Here is a 22,521-nt window from a genome sequence, read left to right as displayed (position 1 = left end):
AAGCAGTTTAGGCCGCATTGGTTCGGGGACCTCTTGAAGGCTCTCTTGCAACAAATTCCACTGTACATCTGAGTAGCTGCCCAACAGAGTGGTGCTGGCTATTCGGGTGGAGAATGCAGGAGCAGTCGTGACCCTTTTTCCCAGTCCATACAACTTTTTGCCTTCTTTATCAGGTGGTGTCTCCCCTGTAGACTTTCTCGTAGTCGTAACTACCAGGGAATCTGGAGTGGCATGCCCTTTAATGTAAAGGGGGTCCGTAGGAGAAGGGTGAAACAACTTCTCCACCCTGGGATTAACCATCCTGGTCTGGGCTGGAGTTAACAATGAAGGCGCCAGACGTCTCTTAATACAGTTCAGTAAGGGAATGGCCTGACTGGCAGGAGGCTTTTCCTTCAGTAGGTCCTATACAAAATCTGAATCCTGCACAGCCTCCTGTGTGGCGATTTGAAAATGTTCAATCGCCTTCTTTAAGATGGCGTTGCACGCCATTTGATCATCCACAGGTGAGACCCGACGGACTGGAGTGGTAGGAGGGGGAATCCATACACGGAGCATCTTGGTCCGGGGTAGGAAAAAGGGACGCCCAAGGTTGATTATCAACTGGATGGCTATCCATGGGATCAGCGGGATCAGCCATAGGGTCCCCAAAGGTATCATCATCCTGTATGTAGGTATTGAAAGGCACCTCGTCATTTGTAAGGTCAAAAACATTCTGTTCATGAGGATCCTCAAAGGTCCTCTGAAACTTAGCCATAGGCGTAAAAGGAAGCTCCTCACGAGGCCTCTTGGGAGCAAACCTCTATGAAAATTCAACAAACTTCTCAAGTCTGTTCATACACCCCCTCAAACTTCTCCCTGGTCCACGACGATAAACCAGAGTCGTCCAGGGGAGAAAAGGGATCATCTTGACGAATGTCCTCTTCAGAACGTCGAATTTCTCTTCTTAAGTCTTGGATAAAGACAAAGGGCTCTGAGAGTACTCTGAGGCTCCAGGCGTTGTGACATGTCTTTAGACGCATCTTTAGGCTGTTCTTTCTGTTTCAACGTCTGTTTTGACAAGTCCTTTTGTTTAACCGCCGAAGCAATCCTCGTGAAACTATCGCTGACTCTCGGGGCTTCAGGGAGGTGTGGCGGTTGGGCCGGTGGCTGCGCAGTGGATTTCAGTGCCACTGGGGCCTTAAGTGGTGCCGGACTCTGAAGCGTCTTGACGGCCACATGTGATTTGGTGCCAACGCCCTTACTTTTGGATTGCCCGGACACATGCCGCTGTCGCGGTTGCGGGGAGGGCTGCCGATCATGAGGGTCAGCAGGCACCACCGAAGTATCCGATGTGCCCGTTGGCGCTATGGAGTGCTTCAACTGGACTGCCGAAGCAGAACTGTGGGTTGTGTGCTTAGTGTGAGAATCGGGTGCGTCCCTGTCACCAAGATTAAGTTCAAAACCCTCTGCATTGTCCACAAGGCCTTCTGGGGCCTTGGGCCAAAATACCTGCAACTCTCTCTTCCTAAATATCTTCCTTCTCGAGCCCTTCGCTCATCCACCTCCAACTACCTCAGGGTCAGCCGCTTCTCCAAGCAACGAGCTGGTGGTAGATCTCTCACCGCAGCAGGGGCCTCCGTCTGGAACACCCTTCCTGCCTCCCTGAAACTTGATGAGAACCATCTCCGGTTCCGGAAGCACCTCAAAACCTTCCTCTTTGCCTCCGCTTTCTCTCCCTCTCTCCCCTGCTAAAATCACTGAATCTGCAACTGGGCCACTCACCGATCTCATGTCCTGGCCCAGCCACTCCTCCTTACACTGCCTACATGCACTACGGGACTGTCTCTGTATCCTACAGCCCCTTCTCTCTGCACTTACCTTTGCCCTTGCCACCAGCTGGCCCTATTATTTATCTCGTATTCGATTAACCATGTACTGCACTTTCCTTGCACTTGCCACCAGCTGGCCCTATTATTTATCTTGTATTCTACTAACCATGTACTGCACTTCCCCTGCACTTTTCCCAGTCCCCCTACCGTTGCGCGATCTGAATGACACCTGGCCTAGTAGGATCGTTGTCTGTCTCCCTTTGTTCCCCCCCCCCCGTCTCGTCACGCCTTGATACACTTGTGTATAGGCGCGTTACAAATGCCATATCATATCATATACCCAGGGAAGAAGGGAAAACACCCCATAAGCCAAGATGTAAAGAGTGGAGAATATCTGAGAGACTTATACGAATACAAAGAGAAGTGAACCGCTTAAGGGAAAAGAGTCAACAACCCAAGGAAAGGGGAAACCCTAAGAGCCAAGACAGCATATCCCAGCTAAGAAGCCATCTGTTACTGAACTCAAAAGGGAATATCAAACTGAACATCATACGAAGCAAGAGGGCAATAGGAGATATTGGAAAAGTATCCCTAAAGCAGGGGGTGGGGGGAGAAGACCCAAAGACATTGTGAAAGAGTGGCAAGAACCGATACAGAAAGTGACAAGAGACTATTTAAAAATAGCCTACTCACATGGACTCCTGAAGAGAAGGAGAGCCAGTGCAACAACACAATCAGGAGGAGGGAGGGATCCTCCTGATCTTATTTAAGTTGGTTAGAATAGTGGTATGGTCTGTAAGAACTCGTTTTTGGACAGTAGACTGATTCATTTGAGACTTTCGGACGACTGACAAGCACTGTAGAGAAAGACAGAACTCGGCATACATATAATAAATAACCAGTGGAAATGCCTTCAGTGGCCGCATCCTCCCTCTGATCCGCCACAGCTCCAAATCCCATCTCCCATCACCCCACCAGTCCAGTACCATATAAAAATCTAGCCCAGACTGCTTCCAAGGCAATTTCATGGGGGGATTGTGAAGACAATTCAGCTCTGATGGAACCCTTACAGCTAGACATTTAAAGACATCCTACGGTGACCAAACATGTGTTATTAACAGAGGAATTCAAGTTGTGTAGGAAAGCCCCCTTTCAAGCCATACAATACATTAGCTTCTTTTATTTAACTGAGAGGAGGAGCCAGGGCAGGGCATCCGGACTCCAATTGCAACAATGAAGAAGCAGAAACAACTTGAAGTAGAGACATGACAATTCACTATGATATTGTAGTGCTAATGGACCATGTGTGTTAATCATGAGACTGGCATGATTCCGGCCATTACAACCTAACTTTCAAATCTATTTTGTTAGAGTGGAGAAATACATTCTAAGTCTATATGTTTTACATAGTACTATCATGTAGCCTTTTGGCCAATTTTGTAAGCTGAGATGTGAGTCAAACAAATGTTAGACTAAATGAAGATGGGCACCAATCTTTTCATAAGAAAAGGAAGTCCACTAAAATGCAAAAAAGGTAATCATTCCGTATCTCAGCATCTGTTTGCTGGTGTATCATCATTTACTGAAAAGCATTTGATGGGCTGCATCCTCGAACCCTGCTCAAAATGTGGTTGCTGCATATCCTTATTTACATAGGGCAGGGTCTGGGGAGTTCTCTGTGTCCATTTAAAAAAAATAGAATCCTTAAAATGTTACAGTTTACAAGATAATACACATCCTTTCTTCAATATACCAGTTATCAAATGATTTATTGGTGGGCCTGAAGTGAACGTTTTGCTTTGTGAAAAGCATGCATGGGACATGGAAAGTATCTGGTACTGGATACATTCAGAGCAGCTCAATTTTAGCTCATCTGCGCACAATTTACGCCCATCATGAAGGTAAAATGATTTTCTTGGATTACTTTCTGCAGGAACAGCTTGCCAAATTAAACAAACAAGAACATCTGCAGTTTAGGAACAGCATAAAAACCTTAAAACTGCAACTAGATTAATAGGGCACCAATAAGAGATGAATTTTTAAAGCCAAAAGACACTAATCACCACCCTCCTGGAAACTCAGTCGAAAGCATTGAATAATGTGACCACTGCAATTTTGCACTCCCTCATCAGTAATAATTGTTTAGGCTTCATTTCCAATTCACGACTCACCTGACGAGCATATGCCATTTCCACATTGTCCAACGAACTACGACCTGGGGGTCCAGATTCACAGACATAACTGGGCTGTAAAAGAAAAAATGGGAGATTCAAATTCTTTTGGTCTTGGGTGTTAATCATATGGCAGGTTGAGCAGCATAAAACAGTTTCCATTACATTGTGTATTTTCTAAATGAGGCAAAAATATGCAAATGCTATTGTAAACAATCTCTAGTCAAAAACACTGCCAGATCACGAAAATGCCCCATGCAATACACAAGACAATACTTTCCATCAATACTAATCAAAGCATAAAATAAGCAGTGCTGCATAGCAATGTACTATTCAATTCTGTAGGCTTGCTCATTAAAATTACACTTTTGTAGCACAGCTAGCTATTTAAATTAACTTGTTCAATGAAGGCACAGCTCACCTCGCTTACCCTCGGGCCTCAGTTTATCCTATTTGATCTGTTCACTCCAAGTTCAAAGAGGCTAATTGAGCGATAGAAAAGCAGTAATCATCTCCACTCTGAAAATTGTCAAATATCAGTTTGGGAGTGCTAGGCAAGAAACGTGCTCTCTTTCAAATAATTGTAAACCAGAAGTAATCGGGATGATATTTTTATTTACCTTACTATATTATATCCTGTCTGGCAAATAGCAGTGCGTGTTCACTTTATTTCTTTTAAAAGATAGTCCTGAAAATGTAAGTTAATGAATGCACATTTACAGTACTGAGATGGTAAAACACTGCATTATCTGTTTTTCAGTAAAGTTTAAGTTTATCTCAATCTCAGTGTAGACTAAATTTCATTTTGTTGGGGAAAGTGCATTATATTTATATCACGGCCAAATACTTTTGATGGCAAACCTAGTTCTGTGACCTGCTGGTCTATTTTAGCACCCTGGTGATTTATACCAGCTCCCCTGAAATTGAGATTTCGGCAAAATTACAATATTCCACCAATTATAGCGGTTCTCTGCCTGCTACACCATCCACTCTTCTTAGTATCATACTTTCCCCCTCTTACATAATGAATACACAAGGCTGATTGGATGTTTCAGCAAAGAGTTCAATAGTTCCACATCCAGTCTGTACATCTACAGATCTACATATATCAATACCATACACGATAGTTAGCCTCCAGAGCTTGCTTTGCTCTACTAGGATTGCATTGTATATTAGCACCGAGAGCTGGCCAATCCGGAGGTTGGGAACTCGGGCAGAATCTGAGTGTGGCTGTATGCATTTTTTGCCAGGCCTCTGACCAGCCTTCACAATGTCCTTCGAGTCTCCAAAGTGCCACACATCGACCCCCCTGTCCACTCACCTGCACACCACCTTGCTCACATGCAGGTATTGGAAGTACCTATTTCCAATCACAGACATATGGGTACTTTTTCTGTATTCTTTATTTTCTTTTGCAATAACACAACTTAACGCTCCTCCAGTTTCAGTACACAACTTCAAGACATTGCAAGTAGTTTTACCGATCAAACCTTTACCCTCTCCACCCCCTCCACTGTCTATACCCACCCTGTGGCAATGAGCAGCAGGTCAATAACTCTTCAACTGCACTATTTTAATGGTGTTCAGCAGAAAGATGCATCACAATGACGTCAGTAGTCACATCGCTACCAGTGCATTTTCTGAGAAGTCCCTCAACAGGCATATCCTCTACTCTTCATCTTGTCACCTTACCACTCCCTACAGACAATTGTACTGTTCCCTATAGATGGGAAATACATTACGGTAAATATTTCTAGCTTAAATGCAGCCGGTCTCCAAAGTGATAAAAATTCAAACAAAGCGTGGTGTCAAACAAGGATGCTCCCTTGCCCCGTACATTTTCTATCTCTATATCTCAGACCTCCATGCATTTATGAAATCCAGCGGAAGCTTTCACCCTAAAATTGAAGGGATGGAAATCACACATCACCTGTAAGCAGACGATTTAGTTCTTGGTCTCCAGAGACAACTAACAAGACTGGACGATTATACCAAACAGAGTAACTTATCGATCAATGTAGGGAAAACAAAGATTAATCAATTCCGGAAACAAAACAAGAACCACCGGTCATTTTTTTTAGTCTATTGGCACAAGGAAATCAAACTGTGTAACATCTATCAAATATCTGGGGATCTATACCTCGTCAAACGAGGTGGACAGGGAAAATATGCTCCATTTGAAAGAAAAAAATCAAAACACTGTCCAACCAAGCGATACTAAAACAAAGGTTTTGCAATTTCACCCTAAAACCAGTGATGGATTTCTACCGAGCTAAGGTAGTGCCTATTGCAACCTAGGGATCAGAGGCAATGTTATCTACCCACTGAAACCTCTAGCAGCTATTAGTAGGGAAATTCTGGAAGAGAGGTCTCGGCCTGCCTAGATCTATCCCCATCCATATAATAAGAAGAGAACTGGGCCTGATTTCACTCAAGTCCCTAGTCGAATGCAAGGCACTATCCTTTTTCAGGAAATATGAGAAACCTGACCCAGAAGCAAGCTATAAAGCAATAAAAGTGGAGATAACAAATGGAAAAAATGAAGCAGGCTCAGCATGGGATAAACCATGCAAAAATTTGCTGGATGATCTTGGAGTGTCCTTTGACGAGCTCCTGACAAACCCGGATAGAATTTTTTAAAAAAACTCTGGGAAAGAGAATGATTGCTACTTGTGAGGCCGCTAATAAATACAAACTTTGCAAACAGGCTAACGAAAGCAGACCTTATGGCCAGACCTCAACCTACATAACATTTCCTGATCCTGTCTACAGATCTAAACTAATGAGAATTACAATGGAGATACTAGCAGTAAGATCAAAGGGAAGAGTTATCCTCCCTACATGTAGATTTTGCAGAGTAAGAGATTCTGTGGCGTTTACAACATCTCTTCACACTCTGCCCTGGTTTAATAGAAATTAGATTTAAGTACTTTTCAAAATCGGTAGAAATGACAGCGTCTCCATCAGCAGACGAGTAGTGACTGATGGTTCTGAAAGGTGACCGAGTGAGCCTGACAATCAGTGCCGTAAATTTCATAAAGAAATGCTTGGACCTGGACGGCCGACGGCCTCATGACATGACAGTAAAAGAAACCTTCAGTCTTAAAACTGGAACCTTAGACAATGGGTTTATTTTCTCCTATTTTCCTTTTTTTTCCCTTGCAGAAACTTGTAATCCTTTGTGGTTTAAAGAAGAGGGGACAAGAAACAGAACAACTTTTTTTTGCTAAAAGTTTTTCTTTTACACTAATTATGCTAATAAAAATAAAAAAAAAAACACAAATTCGTCCAAATGGATTCCTCTAGATCACCAATTCCACCCATTACCTGTTGAGTCCTGCAAGGATCCATCCTCTCTCCATGATTTTCAATCTTTACATTGAACTGCTCGTAATGCGCCTGGGTCCACACAACATTCACTTCCACCAATATGTTGATGGTACACAGCGCTACCTCAAGATATAGCTCAACCCCATCAAGACCAAATTCCTACTGGTGACCAACAATGCCCGACATCCAGACATGGCGCTCTGCTATGAACCTTTAGGACTTCCCACCCCATTTGACCACTTGCACAAGTTTCTTGGGTTTTACACCGACAGACCCCTCTCCTTCAAGGAGCAAATAGCAAGGAAGACAAACGGTTTGGTACCCACTTACACTCCTGGAAAAATTCCAGCCTTTCCTCTTAGCGAACAACTTCACAGCTCCTGTCCAAAGCATGGTTCTCTGCCACCTGAATGGTGGCAATGCCCTCCTGAAAGGCCTTTCAACGACCACTCTAGCACTGCTGAAATGTGTCCTACATGCTGCAACAACACATTAAAGGAATCCGCAAGTTCAACCACATCAACAGACACCCATTGAACTGCACTGGCTCCCGCTGCAAGTACGTATCACCTTCAAAACCTGCATCAGCTATAAGATCTTGGCCTCCAAGCTACCACATTGAAGAGCTCAGCATCTCCATAGGCCTACGATGCATCAGATGCATGAACATGTGCAGACTTTAACTCTGCGGGTACCAGAGAGGAAAGAACCAGAAGACTGGTCTTCTCAGTCTATTCCTCAGATGGTGGAATGTCCTGCCTGCCAATACCAGACTTGCCCCCTCGCCTCGGACTCAATTGCCTACGATTTAGGCATGACCATGAGCCTCTTATCTCCAACTTGTTTGAGGCTGTGAAAATAGACACATGATCATCAGTCGTTTCATGCCGACATTCACCCTAGGCTGTGTCTCAGCGCTACAAGACACACCAGCCTAGGTTTGTGTGATTACCAACAGGATTAAACATATGCCACCAGGAATTGTAAAGTTCTTGGACTAAAAAAAGATACCACTCTGACACATTATTCTGAATTATACACTTGACACAGGAGTCATCATGTTAATGTGTTAGGGAGAATTATCTTATAAGGCTAATTTCCCAAACCTAGTGAGTCCCCCAGGAGCTTTGCTGGATTTTTGGGGTTTCTTTTTTTTCTCCTGCTAAGCGCGAGACTCTTTTCCTCCCACTCTTAGGCATGATTTGAGGTATGTCTTTGACTTATTGGGTGCTTATGGGCTATGGGGTCCTTTAATCCATAGGGTATCATCTGTTTTAGTGCATGTGTTACACAGCACCCTCAGTGCAGTAACACAGGGGTGTCATAGTGACCCCAAAACATAGACTCCATACCCTGGGACCGACTACTGTCTCCCAGGGCATGTAAAGTCACCATTGGCTTTACTAGTCCAAAATTGTGAACAGAACCAGTACAAACCATCATATTGTGGAAGTACTGGAAGGTGTTAATTAGATTGCCCCGGGTCTGTTTCCAAAGAGGCACTGTCCAGTCCCCCCTTGTCAAGTTTCTGGCTGGTGGCAGTGGTTACCACGCAAAATATTCCACCGGAATATTTCCTATGGGATTTTCCAATTGATTTTAAACACACCACTTTTTTGGTGCAATGTTAAAAGATACCGCCGGTTTATTTATTTAATATAAAATCACCGGTTGGGTCTTTTCGCCAGAACTCTTTTCCAAAATGGCGTTTGTGTCCGTCTCTGTAACTCCAACCAAGGTCGGGCCCTTTGTTCCACTTTTTAGCGGGCTTCTCCACAGAAGCCCTCCAACTGGTGCCACTCTGTCTGGGTTCCACAGGATGTGTGGGTGGGGGAATTGGCACCCTGGACTGCATTGCCTTAGCAACCCAAGTCGCACTCTGTTCTGATCAGCCCAGTGGTGAGCAGCCCGGCTCACCACTTAGCATGTATGGGTGACAGCTAGGCTGTTGAATGGGGGTTTTCTGCATAAAAGCAGGGCTTTGGGGACTAGAACTTCAAAAGTCGCCAAAGGACCTAAGAAATACGAAGAGGGGAGAAGCTGAACCATCTGCAACGACACCACCAGTGGAGCCCTGCTGCAATGACCTCACCACTTTCCCGACGACAAGAGAAGATCTTCTGCTGAAAGTCTTCTCCCTTTGAGCTGGAGGGGACAACCAGTTCGCCATTCGCCTTCCAGGACGTCCCTTGGTCGAATCGCCAGTGCCAAGCACCCCAGCGGCCGGATAGCCAAGCTTCACCACTGGGACCGCAAATAGAAGGAATGCACCTTTTTAACCGAACAAGCTCCGCGGCTGGTCTCTTCCCTGGGCAGTGCACCGACTCCAAGTTTCCTCCTCGACGAGATCTTCTCTTCCACTGATCGAAACAACGAACTGCACCCGCTGCCAGGAACAACTGCCACCACTGGAGCTTCCTCACTCTTTAAGGTACTGTGTTCCACCTGGCCTCCCTTTCTGCGGATTGCTAAAGGTGACACTTAAATCCTTGGCTTTCCAACTGGGTTGGCCCCCAGACCTTCTAACTTTATCTTTCACATCAAACCAACCTCCTTTGAACATTTCTACAAAGACTTGAGTGCTTTTTAAACTGTGTGATCTTGGGCACATTTCGCCTTGCTCCATTTAAAGTGGGCCTGGCCTATGAATTTTGGCTCTACAGTAGACTCTGCCTTCACTAACTTGCTGTGGTCTTAGAAAAGTGTTGGGAACTGTTTTATTTTCATGACCTGCCGTTTTCTCTCCCTTTAACTTAATTATTGGAGTGCCATCTAAGTTACGCGCTCACATCTGTTTTCACAAATAGTTGTGTTTTGACCTAGACTTGTCTAGTAATTATTAAGGGAGGTGTGTATACTTTTTCTGATTGTGTTTGAACTTGCTTTGATCTATAGTATTTAGTGTATTTCCTAAAGTGTGTTTTAAATAAATAATTATGTACTTTTGATTCCAAGCTCTGGTCAGTGTTTGCTTGCTCTACTGTGTTTTTAGCCCTATTGTGTATCCTCTGCATAATGCCCTACTCACCTTGAGAGAAGTCTGACTGCTCAGCCACAGCTACCAGGTAAATCTGGGTGGTGCAGACTGCTACCAATTGGGTTAACCGCTTACTCCTGTAGTCTTAATCTTCTTGCAGTGTTCCCCAAGGGAACTGCACAGGATTCTGCCTAACAATGTATTTAATATGACACCCTAACTTCTGAGGGCTCTTATTCTCATTACACAAGCTAAGGCAAAAGCAGATATACTATAACATAACACACCAATGAACAAGGCTGCCATGTGGGCAAATAGCATGTTTGAATAAATAATAGAACAAGTGGTAGTTTTAGTTGAACAGCATGCGTAACATTTCTGTATTATGGAGCTACGCTACTACACGCCATCAGTCTAAATGCACTCAGCAAGTCTAGAGAAGAACGTGCTTCACATGAAACAGCGCCTTCTGAGGTTTGCGAGTTCTGCTTAACTGGGCCCGGCTGTCTCTTTCCTGCTGCTGCTCAGCACTCCTCTGCTCCGTACTCTTCCCCAGCCCCACAAGCCTCGCTAGACATGCAAGTCTGCTTCTGCTGTTCCCCCTTCTTCCACTTTGCCCAGGGCCTTATATGCAAGCCGGAACATGGTTTCCCTGCCTGTGTGTGTGCGTTATATCCGCTATATGGAAGAGTAAGGCCTATAGCTCAACGCCCGCTGAGTTTAGGTCTCCTATGTAAAGCTCCATTAGGTGGGTGTTTCCACCCATCAGTGAGAGTTTTGTACTCGTGCAGCGATTGCTTCCACTGTATTGTATGGCCCGTGGCTTTGCGAAGGGACAGTTCCGTCACTTGTTACTTCTTAGCCTTGCGGACGTGCACCATGCTTCTATTCAGGTCTGCCTATTTCCTATCCTTGAATCCTTATCAGCTATTACACTCAGTGGTGTGAATTCAACGCTCGCAGCTACTGAAACAGGCAGCTCTCTGCCAATTGTGGTTTGCTCATCTGCCAGAACAGGAAAGAACCACTTCCTGGCATTTGGTTAGGCCAAGACATATTCGTCCAGCAAGGGTGCACAGTAGCCTTCTGTGTAAAACGTGTGCTGTATGTTTGACAACCATTCTTCGGCTAACAGTGGCTGCAGGCCTGAATGAAATCTGAAAACCAGCTGCCATCTAAATCTCTATAGTTGTACACGTGCAACTGTTAGCACTAACCTTGCAATTGCTTTGTAGCTGTGTGTGGCATCGGATTTGGTGACCATGTAGACCGAATTCGATGGTAGTAACTGTGGGAACTCACAGTTAGAATGACTGAAATGGAAAAATAGATTTTAGCTGTTTGTTTTTTTTTTTTGTACTTTAATTATTATGTGCGAAAAAATGCACAAACCCTAAGTGAGCAGCTTGGGCTATTGAATTTTAATTCTTCGTGGGTTATCAGTTTATTTTAGTGTTAGTCCTGTCATTAAGGAATTGAAAAGGCCTACGTATTGACATGCAGAGTTTTACAAACGTGCTGGTAACAATTATTGCCTTCATGCCCAGGCCGAACTGTGCCTGTTCGTTGGTGTCGATTGACACGGTGTTGGCCGAAATGGTGCAGCTAATACGGAGTGTGCCGTGTGGCTATTTCTTTAAAGAGAAAAGGAAAAAGCCGGTAAATGCCTTGAAACGCTAGTGTGATGCCTGGTGGAAATGTGAATATTCTGTCCTCTTACCTATTCGGAAACCGGAATGAAATGCCGGAGGATTGCAGACTGTCACAGTGCTGAGCGCTGAATGAAACACTGGGAGATACAGATCGGGTGAGGCCATATTTGAATGCTTGGGAACTAGACCGTGAGTGTACTACCAGAATGGATTACGTTGGATGCCATCTTGGATGAACAAAAGGCAGATGCTGACAGAACTACAGTAGTCATGCACATGGATCCCTCTAGGAGGGTGGACTGCATAATTTATTTTTAGCAGACTGGACGATATGGTAAATGTTGAGATTGTCACACTGACACAAAATAATTGATCACATGTGTGGATAAGGGAAACTGGTATGGCTGGCACCTGTATCCAGACAAAAGAGATGGATCATTTGTGAAGGAACAGACTCCATTCTATCCCGATGTTTAAGCCAGCTTGGACTGTATTCAATTTGTAAATCCATTTTTGCTCAAGCTGTCTTAATTTACGGTCTCTATCTCCCCCGCGGGGATGTGGTGGTACTGTTTGAAGTATAACCCACTGGATGTCTTTGACAGTATGTTTGGCTTTGACAAAATGAGCCACTAGTGGTTTTTCAGGCACTGCGTTTTTTACACATGAACGATGTTCGCAGATCCTTTGTTTTATAGGTCTCTTAGTTTTGCCAATCTATATAAGCCCGCAAGGGCACGTGATGGGTTACCAGTCAATTGGTCGAAAACATTTGGTCGACAGGACAACTGGTCGACACCATTTGGTCGAATGCCAAATGGTCGAATTTTTTACCCCTTTTTTGTTTTTTTTTGGAGGGGTCCCCCCCCCAACCCCCTTTTTTTTTTTCCCCCCACACGAAAACCCACAAAACACATATATAAAAATAAAATAAAAATTCGACCATTTGGCATTCGACCAAATGGTGTCGACCAAATTGCAGTCGACCAGTTTGCTGTCGACCAATTGACTGGACACCCACGTGATGGCATAAATGGCCCACGGTGTGTTACAATTCGTAAACTTCTTGAGATACCAGGTGAAACCATTTAGATTGACAGATTTTAAGTTGTCAGTTAGTTCACATACCGAGCAGTTGCCGCATTTAAAATGCCCAGTTACTGGCGGTAAATGCCATAATGTTGTTTGTGATGTAGTTGAAGGTGTCTTTGCAACCTTGTATGTATGTACTAGCTTGTCACGTAAATTGGGCATACGTTTGAAGGCAAAATGTGGTTTCTGTACAAAGAACTCCTCAGTTCGTATTACAGACCAATTTTTCAAGATGCAACGGCGCAAGTCGTTGCTAATTGGCGAGAAGGTGGACACGCAAGTGATCTTGTCTTCTTGTGCCCTGTCTTGTTTTTCTAAACAACGAGATCTGTCGGTGTTCCGTGACCTTTTCATAGATCGTCTAATGATATGTGGAGGGTATCCTCGTTCTTTTAATCTAAGAGACAGATTTTGACTATGGCTGTCAAAGTCTTCTTTAGTCGAGCAGTTGCGCCTAATTCGTAGGAATTGGCCAAAAGGGAGATTTTCCCGCAGAGATTGCGGGTGGAAACTTTTGAAAGACAGCAGGGTGTTTTTATCTGTAGGCTTCTTGTATAAAGTGGTGTTCAAGGTACCCAAGGTTGTTTTATAGATTTCTAGATCTAGAAACGCTATTTTCTGATCATTGTGATTCATGGTGAAATTTATACATGGATCTTGTTGGTTTAACCATTCTGGAAAATTAGTCAGAGATGTTGAATCCCCGTGCCAAAGTAAAAACACATCATCTATATAGCGATGCCACGCGTTGATTTCTGTTTTAAAGGGATTGTTGGCGTGATGGACTGATTTTTGTTCTAAGTCATCCATGTATAGGTTGGCTAGTTCGGGTGCGAAAGTGGCCCCCATGCTTGTTCCATGTAGCTGTTGAAAAAATGTGTCTACCTTGAAGAAGTTGTTGACCAAAGCTTTATGCATTCACATATAAAGTCAGAAGGAACTGACAAATCCGCTCTTTTTTCAAGATGTGTGTATGATCTTGATGCATTCTAACTGGGCGATGCTGGTGTATAGAGATTCTACATCCAGAGTGACCAAGATGTCGTCAGGGGAGGTCACAAGGTTGTTGACAATTTTTATCATATGGGTGGTGTCTTTGAACATATGACTTCATTTTGAGCACAAAGGGTCTAAGGAAGGAATCTGTGTAAATGGACAGTGGTTCTAGCAAAGAACCAATGGCAGCCACAATGTTTTTTTTAACATGTCGAGTTTTCTCATGCACTAATTAAAATATGTTTATCTCTATCCCTTTTTCCTGTTTGGATCTATAGACCAACATGATTTGTTAACACTTGGTGCAACTAGTCACACCTAGCATGTGTGTAGGCGGGTAGCTGTATTTAGTGGCATTCCCGTTTATACACGTTTGCATTTTGTCCTCAGCCACGCAGCCCCCTAAAAAAAGAGGACTTTTTCTAGCTCGAAACGCTTGATTTACCTGTTCCTTAGAAGGGAGATGTTTGAATGTTGTGCCCCTAATGCGGGTCCTGACGTGCGAGCGCCATGACCTGGATGGTTGCTGTGTTTGTTTGATAGTGAGGCATCTTAAGTGCCAATGCCACGGCTTTGTGACATGTTGCAACATCGTCTTCTGCTTATCAGCACCATTTTGGACACCAATTTCAAAGTAATGATGCCATGTTTTTGAGCCATTTTCTCAGTGCAGCGAGCAGCATTAGTTGCCCCATGCATTGAGCGGTTTCTCTGTTCAGCATACTTTGGTTGGGGCTGCTAATGTTTTTGGGGAGAAGTCTGAGTGACTCCACGTATCTAAGGACCGGCTGGAAGGGTTCCATGAAAGTAGTGGAAGAAAAGCTCCAACCATTTCTGCGGGCGGCCACAGAGAGCCTGTGACAACTACATAACCTGAGCATCAGTGTTTTCAGTGTATCAACACTACCAAGCAACAAGTCAAAGGACATTTCCTTTTCTGTGCGAAAGAACCAGACACTGTTGATCAGGGAGGAACCCGAAATCTTATGAACTGTTAAATGAGACCAGTGGACTCGTGGTTAACAAAATAGTGTATTGATATTTTATGCTAGATATTCTTGCTTATGTTTTTACCAGAGGAGTTCGGTAAAGAAGAAAATGACAAAGACGGTCCAGGAGAAGGGGAGTTCAGTTCTAGTCCTTTCATTATTTTGATTGTCATTTCAGTTTAATATTCAATAAAATAAACCATAAACTTCTGTAATACTCAACCCAGGCAGGTATAGCTTGTTGATTCAGGCCCATGGTATGGCAGAGGCCACTGACTATACCTTTCCATTTCCTTTATTTGACCTCTGGAGGAATAGTGAGGCTTGCCACTGAATAAGAGGTTTTGTGTGCACACTGTGACCAGTGTGTCCTCTATGAAAGAATGGGACAGATCAGTGGGCTAAAACCTTGTAACTGGACAAGCCAGGCTATTGTCAAGGTGAGTAAGGTTTTCAACATGCATTTATCAATTTGTCTACTATGATAGGGATAGTGGTTGTAGGCCATCTTTGCCTTTTTCTGTGCTGTTAGAAGATGTCTCTACTCGTTCCTGTACCAGATCAGAGAGAGATGCAGATATACCGATCTGATTAAATGTGGCTGATAGTCTTGTCAGGGATGCAGAAGAGACAGGACAGGCATAGTCCTCCTGACAGTCGTCCCATTCATGATTCTCTTACTGTCGGGTCTACTGTGGCCTCCCCTGATTGTGTTTGAAATTTAGGGGGTCCATTCCCATTATCAAATGAGGTTGTGAATCTTTTCGAGGAGTGTTCTCCAGAGGTCCATTTCTAACAAATCAGATGACATCACACCTTTGTTCCTGTCAAAGATCTTATGGGGCTGGTTAGCAACCATTGGTGCTGCAGAGATGCTGCTGCCGTCTTCTTTCCTTCAGTATTCCAACTGTCAGATTGAGCTAAAGTTCACTGTAAATATTCTGGTGGCATGATTGGGGGCTCATCTGCCTCATCAGCGGTTTCCTGCCCTTGCTGGAATGTCCCCATTTCGTAATCAAATGCCATGCAGTCTTCTCCAATGATCAACTTTGGTATCACAGGAATCCCATAATGAGAAACATTAGACTTGTTGCTGGAGACTGCTGTATCAGATGTAGTAGCATGTAATGTCTTTGGTGGGATATTTGAGGTATTTTGTATGTACCATGGATACTGCCCCGCCAAACATTGTTTGCTCATTGTTGTGACCGCTGACTGGAGCGCTGTTGATGGTGATCTTCCAGTGGATGGTACTTTGATCATGCATTATCTCTTCTATGTGGATAGTCTTCCCAAATACTTTGACAGTGCATCCACCATTGAACGTAAGGTGTCGGACATGTGTTTGGTCGATAGCCTTTGCTTGTCAGCTTTGCTAGTTGACAAGTCCCTTTGTCAGGTACTTTGTCAGAAGGGTCCCTTATTGATGGGTGTACTCCGTCCTGTTGGTTTGATGACAAGCCTATAGACAAGCGTGAACCATCCACTGATGGTTTGGCCATGAAGAGTGGTTTGTGGAGGATGCAGTATATGGGGTTGCATTACTCTTGGCGATCGCAGCTTTACAGGTTATAGTCACCTTCATCTGATGTTAGTTTGAAGTCCACTGAGGTTTGAAAGGAGGGTCCACAATAGATGTTTTTCCTTTATCTGGTGCTCTTCTGAGTGGCCTCTGTCATTTGGTGTGCACAGAATGCACAATCGACAAAAATGTACACACGCGGAATGGAAATAACACAATGATTAATCCAAAATCCAATCTCTCACACTGGGTGTGATGCCAGCTCACCAATGGTGTGCGTTTTCCTGGGGTTTGCAAACCCATGATAGTCTCTCACCTCAGCTTTTGAAGGTTTCCCAGGGTTGCCTTTACCCGTTCTGCAAAACATTCACGTTTTCGCTTATCAAACAAGTAATAAAATAGGAACAACTTCTCAGTTGGGATGAGGTGGAGCCAGGTGTTTCTAGCTCTGCTTAACACACCGCTTATCCTCCGGATAAGTCCCTCTCCTTTTACCAGGTTCTGAGGATCCAACCCCTTGATTGCCCTGACAAATCCTCCTCTGGCCTCCCTGCCTGTGCGGTAAGGTCCATTCCCCCCGTGCCAATGAACCTTTTTTACAATCTTTTCTCCCCGCTCCGTGCCCCTCACAACTCGCTTTCCATCCTCCCCTCTTCCTTCCCCACCCATAGGGAACTCCGATCGGCTGGAGCAACCCACACATGACCAGAAGTGCTGGAGGACTCTGGAGAGCCTTATTAGGTCAGTGCGTACCTGGAGTCATCCTTTTCTGCCTTCCCTTCATGGATGAACCACCTGTGCAGTAGGGCCGTCTGTCCCCACCACCGTCCTGTGCCTGAGAACCTTTTTTACAATCTTTTTTCCCTGCTCCGTGCCCCTTGCAGCCCACTTTCTCTCCTCCCTGCCAGCCCACAGGGTGTTCCGAAAGGCCCGAGTAACCCACACGTGACAAGAAGTGCTTACTTGGATGTTCTTCCAAGGGCTGCCTTGCCCGGCGAAGGACTGAAGGCAAAGGGCAAATCCCCTAGGCAACTCCCATCCCCTGTTCACCCGTAGGCACCTGACGGGACGCCCTATAGCTATAGCCAGGTAAGGTGATACGGACGTGGAGCACAGCCATTACAGTGCTCTGGTAAAACCCTGCGCCTACTACATTACTACACCTGCTCTTACAAACCTAGTGATTTGCACTGTGCTCTTTAGTTTGCTTTTGGGATGCAAATGTATTTCACTTAGAAGAATTGTGTAGATTAGCCTACTTATTGCACTTCGAAGAGAAGAATTGTGTTGGGTAGCCTATATATTGCACTTAAAAGAATCCTAAAGGTTAGCCTATGCATTGCGCTCAGAGAATATCGGAGGGTATCCAATGTATTTCACTTAGAACTGTGAAGATGAGGCAATGTGTTGTTGAACTTCGATGAATTGTGAAGGTCTATCCTATGTATAGCACTTAGAATAATTGTTTATGATAGCCTGTGTAGTACATTTAGAAGAATTGTGAAGACCAGCCCATCTACTGCTTCTAAACGATAATGGATATTTAAAAGCATTGCAAAGGCTAGCCCATGTATATCACACTTATTGCGAAGGTTAGCCTTTGTGTTAGAATTTGAGAATAGCCCATGTTTTGCAATTAGAAGAATTCAAACATAGCCCATTTATGAAAGCTAGGTGATCGCAGAATGTCGCCAATATACTTGCAGAATTTGTACCAATATATTGAATCAATGTGTATGCAGAATGCAGCCACTTCACTAATTCTATCTGACTCTAGAAAATAGCCAGCGTACCATTTCCAGGTAACATATATAAGTTAGCTATTGTATGGAATCTAGCTGAATGTAGAATGTATTTAGTATAGGTGAATGTTTGATGTAACCAGTGTATTGAATCGAGACGAAGGTAGAAAGGCAGCAATTTTGGAATATAGGTTCTCATGGAGTGTAGCCTTAGTTACTGTTAGAATGTAGCCACTGTATTATAGCTGGCGGCAGGTTATATGTAGCAACTATAATAAAAATAACAAGATCATTTTAGAATATGGTCAATGCAAGGAATCTAGGCATTCGTTAGAGTGTAGCCAATGTATTTAAACCTCTCGCACGCCATACTTATGGAACTTTAGCTGAAGGCACGGCTGCCATACCACATGCATCTGCAGTCATACACAAATCGAAGGACACTTTGCACAACACTTCTGCCATAAGAATGCAGCTACCTTTCACAACAAAATATTTGAACAGTAGCTACACACACGACTTTCCTCTTGCTTACCCTCTCTAGACTACCCCTCTAAACTACCTCTCACCACCCATCCACATACCAACTAGACATGGGTGGCTCCCAGGGACTTGGCCACCCCTTCATATCTTTGGATTGTCTATAATGCGCACACACACAGTAGCACCTCTTTGTATTTCCCATTAGGGAACAAGGGCGTGATACATATTGAATACACAACAGAGGAGAGGAAAGGAAAAAAGGACAACCCCTTTATGTCTTGTGAGTATTCAGAACGTGCAAGTGCAGCAAGGAAGAGGGCAAAGGGGGTAGGTACTGGAGTGTACGTGCTCGTGAGTGAGCAACAGATGAAGGGCATGGTGTGGTAAGTGCTACACGGCCTGGAGTGGTGTTGGGTGTGAGTGTGAACCTCCAAGCAGAGGGAGTGCCAAGGCAAGTGCAGAGAGTAGACACAAGCTGGGTGATTGGGTGTGGGAGGTCAGGGGCCCAGAGGATGCATAAGGGCCCAGGACACTAATCGCAGCAACTGGGAGATTAGCAGAGAAGATGGGAAGGAGGAGGTAAAGAAGAAAGTCTTGAGGAACTTGAGGAATGTAAGGAAGCCCTGCTCAAGGCACAGAGGGAGGGGGAGGCTGTTCCATAGTAGGGAGCCAGTTGGTGCCAGAGAAACGTAGAGGTCTGGAGGGAGAGTATTTAGTGAGATAAAGTTGAAGATAGTGAGGTCCCCGGGCCGAGACAGCCTTGTGGATGATGCAGAGGGATTTGGATTTGATCCGTGCAGCAACTGGGAACCAGTGAAGACTTTATGGCAGGAGAGATGCGGTCCCGGGGCATAAGGCCAAGGATAAGTCTTGCTGCCCTATTCTGGATTAGCTGGAGAGGTTCCAGAGTGGAAGAAGATAGATTCAGGAGGAGGCTGTTGCAACTTCTTGGCAATGTCCAAAGTGTGAGGGAGCAAGGAGAGAGAGGAGTCGAAGATGACTCCAAGGTTTCCGGCTTCAGAAGAAGGAGCAGGGGGAGAGAACCCATGGAGGAAGGCCAGAGAGAAGGGAAGAAAGAGGGTGCAGGAGTCCCGATTGGAAGGTTATCAGTTTTACAAGTGTTGAGGTGGAGGAGGTGGATCGTTGGAGGTGCACCAGGACTGAATGGCAGATAGGCAGTCAGGGATGATGGAAAGTGCTAGGCAGTCAGGGATGATGGAAGGTGCAAGAGGGTCAGTAGGAAGTTTGAGAACGAGTTGAACGTCGTCTGCGTAACACTGGAAGTTGGGGGAAAAGGAGGAGATGAGGCGTGCAAGCTGAGCAAGGTAGATGTTAAAGAGCCAAGGGGAGAGGATAGAACCTTAGGGGATACCACAGGTAGAGAAGGAAGTAGAAGAGGAGAAGGTTCCCAGGATGACTTGGGACGAGCGGTCAGTTAGGAAGGATGTCGGCCAGTCCAGGCCCGATTTGAAATACCAAGGGTATCGTGGAGTCTTTGTATAAGGATGGAATGGTTGACCGTGTTAAAAGCAGAGAGGAGATCGAGTAGGATGAGGACAGCTGGGGAGTTGGAGTCCAGAGATGCGAGCAGTTCTTCACAGGTGTTCAGAAGAGCAGTTTCCGTGCTCGGAATCCAGATTGATGGTCGTGGAGACCACCAACAAGTTTGGTGTGTGAGTTGAGTTGGGGCAAGGCCAGTTTCTCTAGCAGTTTACCCAGGAAGGGGGGTGATGGAAATAGGGCAGCAGTTGGCAGGGCAGGTAGGGTCTGCAGAAGATTTTTTCAGGAGCGGGCACAAAGAAGTGCTTGAGGAGGGAGTGGAAAGATCCAGTGGCAAAGGAGCAATTGCAGAAATCAGCGAGTGAGGGGGCAAGAGAGCCAATGTTGTCCTTGATGGTTCTGGATGAGCAAAGGGAAACCTGTTTAGAAGAGACCTTCGTGGAGCGGACAACTCTGGTAACTTCTTCAGGTGTGATGGGGAAGGAGGAGGAGAGGGAGGAAGGAGGAGGATGAGGGGTCAAGGGAGGCAAAAGGGTGTGGGAAGTTCTGCAGTGTTGTTGGATGCACTAGAAACCTGTGCCTGTATGAGGGCTCTTTTCTTGGCACGGATGGAGAGTCTGTATTGCCTTTGGAGCAGACGGCAGGCCAGTTTTGTCAGAGGATGAGCCTGAGGTTTGTCACTTCCGTTACTCCGCTCTGAACCTTGGCAAGATAAGAGTCATAGCAGCTATTACGCTAAGAGGCAGGTTTCAGGCAGATTCTCATGACTGGGGCAAGGGTGTCGAGAGTATTGGTGCTGGCCAGATGGAGATTGCTCAGAGCAGAATCAGTGGAAGAATCTGAGGTAGGGAGGGACGGGGGGAGTGGGGGGATGAAGGTGGAGGCGAAGACAGCAGCTGACACTCATTTCATCAGGTGGATGCTGGTGAACGAGATTGGCAGGGCTTTGGGGCCTGCCAGGTCAGAGGACCTCAGGGGCCCGAGTGGGAGGAGAGGAGATAATGGTATGACCAGGATAGAGGGCGAGGGAGAGAGAGGGAGGTCAGAGTGGATGAGGGCGTCCAGAGTGTGACCAGCCAAGTGAGTTGTACCGGAGGGGAGAATGGAGAGTGATAGAGATGTGCAGAGGTCAATGAAGAGAGTGGAAGCTGTGACAGGGGAGTCCAATTGGATGTTGAAATCACCCCAGAGGAGGAGATTGGAGGTGGATGAAAGTAAGCAAGAAATCTGCCCATTCAGAGAGTAACGGGGTGGTAGAGCCAGGAGGCCAGTTAATGTTGGTAATTGTCAGGGTGGAGGAGGGAGAGATGACCAACTTGCACACCAGGCTCTCAAAGCAAGAGTAGGGCTGGGTGGGTAAGATGGAACCGGAAGATTAAGGCAACCCCACCACCAGCATGGTGAGGTCAAGGCTTGGATATGATCTTGAAGCCATCAGGGAGGAGGGAGTCAAAAGCAGTGAATGAGCTGGCATTGAACCATGTCTCTGTAAGAGCGAGAATGTCGAGGCCAATGTCTTCAAGAAGGAGGCATATGTCGGCAGTCTTTTTTTTGGCAGAGCGGGCGTTGAGTCGCCAGGTAGAGGAGGTCTCTGCCTTTGAAGGTTTTCTGAGGTGGGTACAGGGGTGTGGTACAACAGTCAGAAGAGGAAGAGAGCCAGAGTAGTAGGGAGAGATGCAGGAGAAGGAAGGAGGTTAACGAGAGACAACAAGACCCGGTCAAAGAGAAGGAGGTTGGGTTGAGGACCCTGGACGAGGATGGTGCCTGTGTAGTAGACACTGGTGAAGCAACGTGAAGATGAAGAAGAGAAGCCGGACAAGAGGACATCCCACTTGGTACCACCGTTAATGGCAGAAGATATGGAAGGAGAGATAGTAGAGATGTGATGGGGACAGAGAAGAGGATATCACTGAAGACCTCTTTGGAAGAAGTGCTGACATAAGTGTCCTGCGAAGGGAAGGCTAGGGTTTGCGCTAAGGATGTCTTTCTTGTGTTTCTTGCTTCCAGAATTCGTGAGAGAGGGGAATAGGTGATAGTGTAGCGGTTAGAGAAGATGGGTGAGAGCCATAGGGGCAGCGTCGGATAGTATAGGAATGACAGAAGAGTGGCTGCAAAGCACAGTTCTGGCTAAACTCATCAGGTGGTCCAGTAGTCAAAGGCACAAACTAATGCAAAAGGTAAATCAAATCTAAGAAACTAGAGGCACGAATTACAAATCAAAAAAGGTGCACAGATGTAAAAGGCACACACCTAAATTCG

At 45.3% G+C, this 22,521-nt stretch overlaps 1 protein-coding gene across 2 annotated transcripts in view; it reads right to left on the bottom strand.

The window, feature by feature from the left end:
• Window positions 1-22,521, bottom strand: part of NUP93 (nucleoporin 93) — a 1,186,812-nt gene that overhangs the window by 862,095 nt on the left and 302,196 nt on the right. For both annotated transcript variants that reach the window (XM_069640327.1, XM_069640334.1), the window contains one exon: window positions 3,980-4,054. In XM_069640327.1, the coding sequence (XP_069496428.1) occupies window positions 3,980-4,054 (75 nt within the window). The remainder of the gene's footprint in view (window positions 1-3,979; window positions 4,055-22,521) is intronic.

This window comes from Ambystoma mexicanum, chromosome 1q, assembly GCF_040938575.1.
Source record: "Ambystoma mexicanum isolate Mex_15411 chromosome 1q, UKY_AmexF1_1, whole genome shotgun sequence".
NCBI classification, from domain to species: Eukaryota; Metazoa; Chordata; class Amphibia; order Caudata; family Ambystomatidae; genus Ambystoma; species Ambystoma mexicanum.
This window is presented reverse-complemented; position numbering and strand designations above follow the sequence as displayed.